At 31.1% G+C, this 12,625-nt stretch overlaps 1 protein-coding gene across 2 annotated transcripts in view; it reads right to left on the minus strand.

Annotated features, from left to right (window-relative positions):
• Window positions 1–12,625, minus strand: part of LOC103580487 (moesin/ezrin/radixin homolog 1) — a 65,898-nt gene that overhangs the window by 40,041 nt on the left and 13,232 nt on the right. Inside the window, exons 1-2 of one of the 2 annotated variants that reach the window (XM_014443682.2) lie at window positions 9,371–9,729; window positions 8,712–8,891 (exon numbers count right to left, since the gene is read on the minus strand). In XM_014443682.2, coding sequence (XP_014299168.1) covers window positions 8,712–8,891; window positions 9,371–9,391 — 201 coding nt within the window. In that variant the 5' untranslated portion in view covers window positions 9,392–9,729. Of the gene's footprint in view, window positions 1–8,711; window positions 8,892–9,370; window positions 9,730–12,625 lie in introns of those variants that run through there. The other variant, XM_014443683.2, reaches the window with a different exon arrangement.

Genomic DNA, 12,625 nt, shown 5'->3' on the forward strand with positions numbered 1-12,625 from the left:
AGAGCGGGGACCTAGGACCTGTATCTTTATTAATAAGCAACATACAGCGCTCAAGTTGCGCCAGCTCTGTACCAGGAATTTAGCTGTCGGTTCCATAAAAATCTCCATCGAGAGAGATAGGGCGGAATTGATTATCGTTTCTGCCTATTTTCCATATGAAGATGCCAGTGTACCTACCAAAGAAGTCACTGACTTAGTAAAGTACTTTAGGTCCAAAGGGATGTCACTATTAATTGGTTGCGATGCTAACGCACACCATACAGTTTGGGCAGCTCAAATATTAATGAAAGAGGCTCTACATTGCTAGAGTACCTTTCTACTATAATCCTGGAGATCCTAAACTCAGGGTCTAGGCCGACTTTCATTACTTCACGGAGACAGGAAGTAATTGATGTTACGCTGGGCTCTCACAAGACTGCACAATCAGTCATGAATTGGCGAGTTAGTGAAGAGGATTCTCTTTCTGATCATCGCCAAATTTACTTTACGGTAAAGGGAAGCAAAGACAATGGAACAGGAGAATCTTACAGGAACCCTAAAGCCACGGACCGGCTCATCTACAAGAAGGAGTGAGTAAGTAGGTTGGGGGGGACCTTGTGAAAGTCTAAGAACCGCTAGTAGGGTTGAGCAGGCAGTCGTGCATCTGCCGACAGATATTGTTCAGTCCTATGAAATTGTATGTCCTTTAGAAACTAGGAAATGTAGTGAATGGGTGACATAGTGGGATGCAGAGCTAAATAGGCTCCGTTCCCAGTCCAGGGAGCTACTAAACAAAGCATTGAAAACGAAATCAGACCAAAACTGGGCTGAGTACAAAGCAGCTCAGACACAATACAAAAAGTGTATTAAGGTCTCCAAAGCTGAGGCCTAGAGAAAGTTCTGTAAGTAGATTGAGGATCTACCGTTGGTGGCCCGTCTCCGCAGGATCTTCGCTTCAAATCCCACAGTAGAAATAGATGGCCTGACCCTTCCGGATGGAAAGGCAACATGAAACCACGAGGAAATTTTGGCTCATCTCTTTGAAGTACATTTTCCTGGCTCGGAACTGACGGGACAGGAAGAAAACCAAAGAGAAGAGAAAAATCTCACAGCCACCAGACAAGATAACTGGAGTACTGCTGTCAGGGTGGTAATACCCAGTAGAATTGAACGGGAAATTGATAACTGAAAAATTTAAAAACCTCGGGGTGGATGAAATTTTTCCGATTCTACTACGAGAAGGCGGTCAATCAATTCGTAAACACCTCTTACAAATTTTTAGGGCCTGTTTGGCCCTAAGATGTGCCTGGGGTAAGCGAAACCCGGGAAAAGTTCCTATGACCTGGCGAAATCCTTCAGGCCCATAAGTCTGACTTCCTTCCTTAGTAACTACCGAACTTCATGACACTAAGGTACGGATCCGTATTAGAAGAGGTTGCCCGCAAGGAGGCGTGACCTCTCCTCTCATGTGGTTATTAGTTATTAATGAACTTCTCGTACGGCTTGAAAAGCTAGGAGTACACGTAGTGCGCTACGCAGATGATGTTGCTTTTATGATTAGAGGCTGTAGCCCAGTAGAGATAAGATGGAGGATGCAAAGCACTCGATCTTATACAAAAATGGTGCACCGACAAATCTCTAAAGGTTAACCCTAGCAAGACAGAGATAGTGCTCTTCACTAAAAAGAGGAAGCTTAATGTTAAAGCGCCTTCAACTTTAGGCACTGAGCTGAAATTTTCTGCAGAGGTACGCTACCTTGGAGTAACTCTGGAAAGAAAGCTCACGTGAAGAAACCATATACGGAAGCAGACTCAAAAAGCCACTGCCACTTTTTGGGCCTGTAGAAGGATATTTGGCACAACGTGGGGTCTAAAACCAAAGTTAGTCTGTTCGATTCCGGTGCCTTCGTACTTCATCAGGAACCACTTGGCTAAATGGACATGTGACAGGTTTTTTAACCTGTGGTTTGAGGCCGGAGGCATGCGACATACGAGGGCACTATTTCATAGGCCATCAAAGACATTAGGTACCAGTCTAGTAGGGCTTGACAGATCCAATCTGAGGATTATTGCCAGGCTCGTTACAGAACATTGGTTTACCGGTCAACATTTGAAATTTATGGGCATCACCGATGATTCGGTGTGCCCCAGATGCAACTCAGAGGAAGAAACTCCTCTTCACCTGCTAACCCATTGCAGAGCCTTAACAGATGTAAGGCGACATCTTGAGGATCTGTAATAGTACTCGGACTAACCTCTTGGAGGTTGGTACACGAAAAAAAAGTATAGCTCCTCGAACGATCTAAAGTATAGCAACTAGAAGATCGTTACCACGCGATAGGTATACCTATGGTAACATTACCGTATCGTTCCTGTAACTATTTATTAGATAGTTGTGAGCCCTATACGACTGTCCGTAGTCGCCATCTCACATGGCACCGTTTAACCTAACTAAACATCCATTTTCGCGCCAACTGTTTTGAATATTGTATAATTGTTGCTAGCAGACGTTTAATAAAAAAAAAAGTGTAAAAAATAATTGTGATATTGATAGATGGACCCACGGGTAATTAATAAATTAACAGAGTAAAATCTTCATAAGTATGTTGATACATTTATTGATAAGTGTTTTTTTTGTTTTTTGTAATCAAATATACATTCATAACCAAAAATCTAAATATTATATGTAGTCGATTTTTTATAATTTAAATGTGATACGTAAATGAAAAAAATAATTAATAAACAAATGAGAACTAAAGTATTATTTAATTTAAAATTAAATTACTAACAAATGAACTCAAAAAATTAAAAGATATATTTATATTTAAAACTTATTTAGACTATAACTAATAAATCAGTTTTATAAATTATTTTATTTAATTAAAGTTATTTGTTTATCATAAATTTATGAATGATAAAGGTATTTAAATATCTCATATAATTTGCAACGCGCGTGACGTCAGATGGGGATCAGAACGATATCGTATAGGTCTCAGAGCTATCTAACGTATTGTTCTCAGAACAATATAGTAGATCGTTGCAGTTACAATCTAGTAGAAAAGTAATGCATATTGTTACTGTAACTATACAGTATACTTCTGAGAACAATATTTTTTTGTCCGTGTACGGGCGGATTTCTACGATTCTCAAAATCTATAAATCTGTCCACCTAACCTTTAATCTAGCGATATTGGCTTAGCAGGGCTGAGTACAATAGCTTAAAGGAACTGAGTACTCGGCTCTATGCCAAATGAAAGTCTATTTTCACTCCACAATACAATACAATACATCAGTTCAACGGATAATCAATCATTGTCATTAAACACTGAAAAAAAGAAATATTTGTCCCAAATAAATCAATTTATTTGTGGCTTTTTTCTGAAAATTTCTTAATGACAAATGAATATATTTGGTACAACTAAATATGACAATTGATTCAAATAATTTTTTAATTTGACTGAAATATATTATTTATTTGTGGTAATTGATATATTTGTGGCAAAGATATTAAATTTGTGACTAATAACGAAAAATTCGACGTTATTATACACCCAGTTCAGTCACGATGTTAATCATTTTGAAAAGCTTCGTGTACTTTCGCTACGTCCGGAAGCTGCCAAACTCACTACTGATTTTGAGGTCAGAATAGTGCCGGGTCACTCGCTATTTGGTCCCAGTATATACAATTTTTCCCATGTGTTCAAAAAAAAATTGACAAATAACATTAGCTCAGACAAAAAACCTAATTTTCTATTGAAAAACTGTTTAATATAATGAAAACATGAAGTTATACTATTTAATATAGTTTAAAGCCTCATAATTTTTTTAACTTCCCGCTAAGAAAATTGCAAATGTTCAAAAATTCGGAAAGTTGGTTTCACCCCGATTTGTGAAAATCGAAATTCCAACAGATGTCGACGTTTTGAGGTTCTAGGAAGCTATTTTAACCAAATTCAAGATGATGTTCGAGTGTACGTACGTATGAAAATATTCTGTAACTTTTGAACGGATGAACCGATTTTGACCATCGAGGCTTCATTCGACGTGGCTTGTTATGTACTATTAGCACTGAAAATTTGAGCTTAATCGGTAGGGTACGTTCGGAGATATTTCAAAAATAAAATTTTTTCAAAAATGTTTTTTTTGAATAACTTTTGATTCGCTCGATGGATTGATTCCAAAATCTAATCAGCTCTAAAACTTTGTAAGCCGCGTCGAATGCCGCCTCAATAATCAAAATTGGTTCATTCGTTCAAGAGAAACCGTTAACGAAAGAATTAAAAAAAAAAATTTTTTTTAGTATTTTGGAAATTTCTCAAAAATGACTGGATAAATCAATTTCAAAATTTGATCAATTGTAGAACTCAATAAAACGCGTCGATTGTCACCTTAAACGTCTTAATCGGTTTATTCGTTCGAGAGATATCGTTGTAGAAAAAATGTTGAAAAACGTTTCTTTTCGAAAATAAAAGTATTCAAAAGTATTTTCGAGCTCGAAGAGCTCGAAAATGTATTCACAACAATGTTTGTGTGCTCAAGGAGCTCAAAAACAACGAGAAGTTTTGGGGCTGGCCCGCAGGGTTAACTGATAGACTGATTTTTTTATCTACCGAACAGTTATTTTTATTACTTGTGACATGATTTATTTACATATAAACTTTAAATTTCAATATTTAAATTAAGATTATTATAATTTATTCTGTATAACCACGAAGTTACTATTTGAAATGATATTTAGTTGTGACCACAATCTAAATTTTGAGTTATCAATTATTAATTTTTATGATTCATTTTTATGCGTGTAAAAACTCTGAGTGTCGCGCATATAGAAACCAAATGTTTGTGAGTCGGACACCTTTAATAAAAATGGTAACAAGATATCATTATGATAAGCTCTACGGGTTAACTGCGGTCATAAACACCTGCACAAAAATCCAAAAAGCATATAATTCCGAAAATCGCGATCGGTATCAGTTATCGCTCACGTAAAATATTCAATATCGCTTTCTGTGTATATACCAATATGAATCGAATTCATATCTTAATTAGATTCCGAGATCGTTATTGTTTTCATCCCGATTTTTTTTCATGAATTCTATTCGGGAAGGGTCTACTATACACCAAAAAAATCACCGTAGCAACCGAACAATTATTAACGAAGTTATAAACAATCAAAGTTGGTGCTTAAATTTATACCTCCCAAAACCAAGTTTTTCAACCTTCAATTGTTTATATCTCGGGTAAAAAATTTGTTAGGTTTATGAAATTTTGGATAGTAGTAGAAGATACTTCAATCATCCAATCTATATATTTTACGTTCTAATGCAATTTTTTTACACACAAGTTATTCATGTTTTAAATTTAGGATATGACCGGATAGTAGGCATATTTAATTGACTACCCATTGACCAAGTTTCAATTGCAAAAGATTCTTAAGTCTATGAACGTCATAAACTTCTGAGTGAAAGTTAGTGATTCAGAAGAATATTCAGTATGGTACTTCAAATAAATACAAACTTAAATTAAATTTGTATCTTGATTAGACACCAAGATAGTCTGTGACTATAAATTGTAAATTATAGTAATGATTAACGGAAAAAAAATTTTTTTTCCGAATTTCACACAAAAATGATCTACTATATATAAAAAAAATCAGTCTAACAACAGAACCAGTATTTACAAATTATAAGCAATTTAAGTTGGTGCTTGGATTTTCTATTCACCCGAATCCATGTTTTACAATCGTCAATAGTTTAAATTTCGAGTAAAAAATTGTTTTCACACATAAAATTTTGGGTTCGAATAGAATACTTTAATCGACCGATTCTTATTCCCTTATTGTAATACAATTTTTTGAAATATAAGTTATTTATGTTTTAAATTTAGGGTCAATATGACCAGATAGTAGTTAAAACGCGTTCAGTTTTCATGTTTGATATTTAATTACAATTAATTTTTGATTATAATCAAAAAATCTTATTGTAATAAGTTTTAAGTGGCATCTAAAATAAGGTTGATAATTGATACTTCTGCTATTTATTTATTACTTAAAAATGTGAACATTGTCTTGATTTACAAAGTATTTCCCAAATAATTTTAATAAGTCATTAAGTTCGTCGAAGATGAATGTTGGACGAATACAACAAAACGATGTAACGAGATATTTTTCATCTATTACTCAGATTGTAAATTAATTTATTTTAGCTATTAACAATTTGAGATATAATTTTAATTATGTATTAAAATTCATTGTTTTAATTCACTCACAGAAGTTGTCGTATTGAATCATATTTTTGGAAATTATACCAAAAAAAGTTGTGATATAAATTATCATAACAATTTTCCATTCCAGAGGCATCCATGAATAATAATAAATTTGCGGTAAGTTATTTTCATTCATTATTATTCGAATATTCCTGTGATATATTGAATCTGAGGTGTTAATTATGGAGAGCTCATAAAATATTCGGAAAAGCAAACATGATATTTTAAGATATTCGGTATATTTTTTTTTTTTTTTCAATAGATAATTACTCAAACCATATAAGATTTGGTCAAACTTTTCATTTTTCCGACTATGAGAAATGACCTGATTCATACCTAAACGTTGTATAGAATCAAGAAAAAAATAGTCACTAATATTTTTTTTTACACCTTGGTAAAGATACATAATTATTTTGATAAGCTCACATTAAAAAACTAGTAGTATAATAAACGTAATTTACTAAGAACACTTTCCGGATGAGACTGTAACGTGAAATTATATGATAAAATTATCTAGATGCTAGCTAACTTTTCCACGTATTCCGAGGTTTGTTATTAACGTGGATAAGTAGCTTAGGACAACATTGACCACGAATGTTTTTGTAAGATTCATATATCAGGGTAAGAGTCACGACATAATCTTCTATTGTAACTTAGACATCGAATTGTAACTTTGTAAGGAAAATTAACAATGTTCACAAGTAAAAATAAGTGTCCGTATAAGCATTCACATGATTCAAGAAAAGTTTTTTTTTAAATATAAATGAAACCATTTTCAATATAAATATGAGCTTATTTTCAAATGAGCGCTAATAGTAATTTGATATTAATTAAAGTAAAATATGAATTACTAATTATATAAACAGATATTATTTTAATGAACATTATCTGATATATTCCAATGAAAAATTTTGTTCTATCATAAGACACGTGACTGATGAAAACGGAGAATGTATTCCAAAAAGTTGAATTTTTAAATATTTTAAGATTTTTTTCAAATTGTACCCGGAAAGAAAATTCCCCTAAAATTTAGAATGTTGACATCGTAATTGTGGATTGTACTTTCATTAGCATTAAATGTTTTATTTAAAAATTTACTATGTAGGTTACATTTTTTACTATTTAACATCGTAATTTTAACAAAGACTTTTTGGATTTAAAATTATTCAAAAAATCACAATGTTACCATAGTAAAAAGAATAAAATAAAAATTATTATTTAAAAACTACATTCATTCCTATACATATATTTCTATTTATTTTTGAATAAAATAAATATTACAGTGCTGCCTCTGTCATAAGACGATGTAAGTTATAAAAATTACGATGTTACGTCATAATTTTTGAATAGTAACAGTGTCCGCCGTACGAGGCGTTTTTGTGACTAATGACTGCTTATTTATACTTTTATTTAAAATTTCTATTGCTTCCAATTTCACGATGTTCACATTTTAATTTAAGTTAAAGAGCTGAACACAGTATTTTTTATCTGAAGTATTAATTCTTAAATGAAATTTCCAATGCTACATCTTAAAAATTATGATTTTACAGGTATAGTCTAGCGCTACGATAATCAATGGGAAAAATTACAATGTTAGCATCGTAAATTTAACTAGAATTTTTTTCCATATACTCGTGAATTTTTCAATTATATTCTTAAAGAAACGAAAATTCCATCACGATTATTTTTGGTTTAATTATTATCTTTTTATAAATTATTTCAATTTTGAATTGGCATAATTTTTTTTTCTTTATAGAAAAATTCATCAATTTTTATATTTATTAATTTGTTAAATCAGTAGCTTAATGCTTTTATATTCGAAAAAACTTATCTTATTTAATTACAAATAAAATATTAAATTTTAACGAGCCAGCAACAAGCTTTTTTTATCATGACATTAGCTAAGTTGCCAATATAATTTCAAGCTGAAACGGCTAGCTTGCCGTTAGGTGATTTCAGCGTTACTGATCAACCTTCACTAACGTTGATTAGTAAGCTAGTAACAAGCTAACATCAATTAAATTTACTTGCTGCAAGCTTGTTGCAACGTTTATTTTCTTTCTGGGATTTAACGAATCAAAATAATCATTACTGAAAGTTTTTTACATCAAAAGTGTATGCTAACCGATTCTAGCACACTTACGTTCTTCTGATCAACCAGGAATTTTAAAGTTATCAACTATTTACATTTAAAAAAGAGTAACTAAGAAATTACATAAAATTTTAAAATATATTATTATTCGTTTTAAACTAAACTATTTATAGTAAATGTACCTAATAATTTTTTTTGCTTACTGTCTGTTGTAAATGCAAATGTATATTACAAGGATACTATAATTATATCGATCTACCAGCTGAGTCAGTTTTAATAATGAGTTGTCTCTCAATAATAATATCACGAGAAAATACTTAATTATAAAATGTTCGAAAAAAATATTTTATTTAAAAAAATTAAATTATTTGTTTTACCTTTTTATAAAGTTTGATCCAAGTAAGGTCACCTTTACTGTCAGTATACTGAAGTCCAAAAAACCACACTTCTCGTAGGCCGATTGTTTTAACAACTTGGTCAAAAAGCTGCTTTCCAGTAGTTGCCTGCTGGATTGCAAACTCCAGCTCAGCATCCATCGTCGTAACTCTTACATTCATCTTTATTATCAATGAAAAACAGCACATAGAACAAATAAATATACATGCGAAAATTATTCATTGTTTGAAGAAATTAACAAACACCCGGTACATTAACTTAGAATTTTTATAAACCATAAGAATTTCGTACTCGAACAATCGACGAAGCTAGCAATAATGCAAAGTTAAAATAATTCGTAATAAAAATCGTTAATATATCATTTAAGTCAAAAAAATTTCCAAACACCAATTTCTCTTTCTCTCTTTCTTGCTCTTTCTATATATATATATATATCGCATTTTAGTGATAGGTAATTTCATCAATTTCGGAGTTATATGATTCAATTGTTGAGTTGATAGAAGGAATTATGAAAAAGTATATAAAAAATTTTACTACATTATTTATAATTGCTTGTAAAAAAATACATAGTACAAATAAAAAAAAGTACGAAATACAAATGGTAAGAATAAATTCGAATATATTTACGTCATTATCTTACCATTTTTGAACCAGCAACCATGGCTAATTGTAATGAGCAGCTTTGTACAAAATTAAGTAATTTTTTGAAAAAGTAGTTGTTAAATAAAATCACGTAATGTCTGTAGTATAAATTTTCGATTTTTTAAGGAACTATTCTGGTTATTTATCAGTTTTCTTAAATATCGCTAAGCAACTTGATACACGTTCATTCAAAAAAATTTCATTTAAAAACACGTAACCACAGTATTACAACTACTGTTCAGACGAAAGAATATGACAGTTAAATATAAGTTGGACAATGGGCCGAAGGAGCAAGTGCGACTGGCGTCTCCTTGGAGCATTCCTCTCTTTCCGTTAATGTGTCCCTCTTTCGCTCGACTCGTTTGTACATTTTATACCGGGCGGTATTATGACCAACCATCCAGCTGTTTCATTTCATTCTCCATTTAAGAAAGGAGTGGAAGAAAGATAACACATTGAGTCACGTGAACAAGCCGGTTCACACAAGGTTGCAGTCAAACAGTATACAATCTATAGGGTGATTCAAATCAACAATAACGATGGATTATATTTTGTATTTTAAATTTGTGTCATCGTACGAATGACGTCTCTTGTAAATTGCTTTTACTTTATTAAAGTTATTAAAAAAAAGACTGAATTCATGTATTACTTACCGAAATAATTAGTATATTGCGAAAAATATTCTAATAATTTTTCATAGTCAAATATTGTTACATTCTAAGTAAAAAAAAATTTGTCAGCTAAATTCGACGAACAAAAATGCGACAAAACAATCTTATCTCAATGTAATAGCTGGGCTTTATGACACCTTATCTTGCATAGTAAATCGTCGCAAGAACAGAGTTAAAAAATATCGTTGTGTTATAAAGCGAAAAAAAAACGTATTTAATTTAATGAATAGCTCAAGAAACATCGTACACAAAATAATATTTATTTGTGAACTTCTTGCGGGACATTTATAATCAAAAATCTAAAGCCAAATAAGCATGAAGAATATGTCTGAGAACGATATTTTACTTAGTATTAAAATAAGGTTGTACTAATAAGATCCAAAATAACTATGAACCTTATCATTAACAACTTCAAGTATGGATAGACAAATGATAAGTAAATAATGAGAAGTATATTTTTTGGAATTGACTAATCTGATATCTCTGAAATATTTATATGTATTTGAGATACATGAAGAATCTTTCGACAGAGACAAAAAAAATTGAAACTATTAGTCTAACTATTATAAATTTCTACAGGCTGGCAACTTGACGAAACTATTTTCATATATCATGTAAATGCATACAGATGCATCGTATACACCAACTATAAACTTCGATGTGAGAATTCAGTAATAAAATTTTTAGAAAAGTAGTCTTGAGTTCGAAATTTTAAACATCCATGGACACAACAATTTTCATTGTTTTGTAAAATAAAGTTAGTTTGCAAATTTTTCAGGTATATTCGTGTTACATATACTAACACTAACAGCCAATTTGACTGCCAGTTGGCGAAAATCTACGGTCGATTTTTGACATCAAGTTAACTTCGGAAAATTGATTTATAATAAATACAAGTCGGCGTGAACTTTTTGACAATTAGCAAGCAAATTTTTTTATCAATGTAACATTACACCATTTATTTTTACAAAGATATTCGGAAGTTTACATCAAATTCTACAAACCAATTTACCAATGAAAAAAAAATCGAAACAAAAACAGCTTCTCTACTCTCTAAAAATGAATTAGTAAAATTTACTGAAAATCTGTGGACAGTCACTATTTTTACAGCTATAAGTATACCACTAATTTGACCAATGGTATGATTATAGCTGGTTACGAGTGCATATTCACTAATTTGCAGTAAATTTCATTAATTCAATTTTGAGAGTATAAAAAAAATTCGAGCAAAGTACACGTTTAACATTCATCGTTTGTTGTCTAAAACATCATTATTTTCACATAGAATACTGAAAACACAAAAAAATACCAAATGACTAGGATGTTATGAAATTAACAAAATTTTTTTTCAATTTTTTGAAAATTTACAAATAGAAAAGAAAATTATTCTAAACGTACTTGATGTGCTACGCAAAAATAAATTATTTAGCTGTGTCATATCATCTAAAAATTAACATTATTAGCACGTACCAAGTTCGCTCAAGTAATATTTTTTTCTACTTGTATATTTTAAAAACACTAAAAAAAAATTTCTCATTTATTTCACAATATCTCAGTCACTTAATATTTGTTGTGATTTTGGTCTTTTTTTTCTAACTTCCTACTAAGAAAATTGAAAATGTTCAAAAATTTGAGGTTACTGTTTTCACCTTAATTTTCAAAAATCGAGTTTTCATCGGATTTCGATATTTAAACCTCCCATATCTTTTGATTAAATCAACCGATCTAAATAGTTCTTGCAGCATTCAAAAGTCCGTTTGAACTTAAATTTTGTGCACATTAAGAACATTTCATCAAATAGATTGAATAATCCTCTAGAAAGATGTCGAAGAAAAGAAAAAAATTATTTTTTGTTTTTCTCGGATATTTTGAAAACTAGTATATTGATCTATTACAAAATATAATCAGCTTTGAAGCTCTGTAAGGTGCATCAGATGCTGCCTCAACTATTAAAATCGGATTAATCGTTCAAGAGATATTATTGTAGAAAGAATTTCAAAAAAGTTTTTTCTTCTAATAAACTCAAAAATCACAAAACGGAGTGATTCTAACAACGTTTTAGCGTTCAAGCCTGAAAATTCGAGTCCAATGCCACCTTAAACCTCAAAAACCGTTGATTAGTTCGAAAGATTTCAGCGACGAAAAATTAAAAAATCACAACTTACTTTATTTTTTCCCTGATAGCGCAAAATGTAATTCATCATATGTTCCAAAACTTATATCGGTTCATTGATATTATAGTCTATGATGATGGTTACATGATTCATTACAATCGATTCATTGGTTTGAACAATGTCAAAAAAAAAAAAAAAATTGTAAATAAATTAACGATTTCTGACATTTTTCTGAACGTTTTATATAACATTGAATTTATTGAGTATAATCGTGAGCAAAACGTTAAAAAACGATCCCTATTGATTATTTTCAATTTCCCGAATTTCCGGAGATTAATACAAAACCTAACTTTTTTCGAGTTCGAAAAGCTCGAAAATACAGAAGTACTCACACGTATTTTCGAGCTCACAGAGCTCGAACATGTACGGACAATGTTTTGGAGCTCAAGGAGCTCGAAAACAGCGGGG

This window comes from Microplitis demolitor, chromosome 5, assembly GCF_026212275.2.
Source record: "Microplitis demolitor isolate Queensland-Clemson2020A chromosome 5, iyMicDemo2.1a, whole genome shotgun sequence".
NCBI classification, from domain to species: Eukaryota; Metazoa; Arthropoda; class Insecta; order Hymenoptera; family Braconidae; genus Microplitis; species Microplitis demolitor.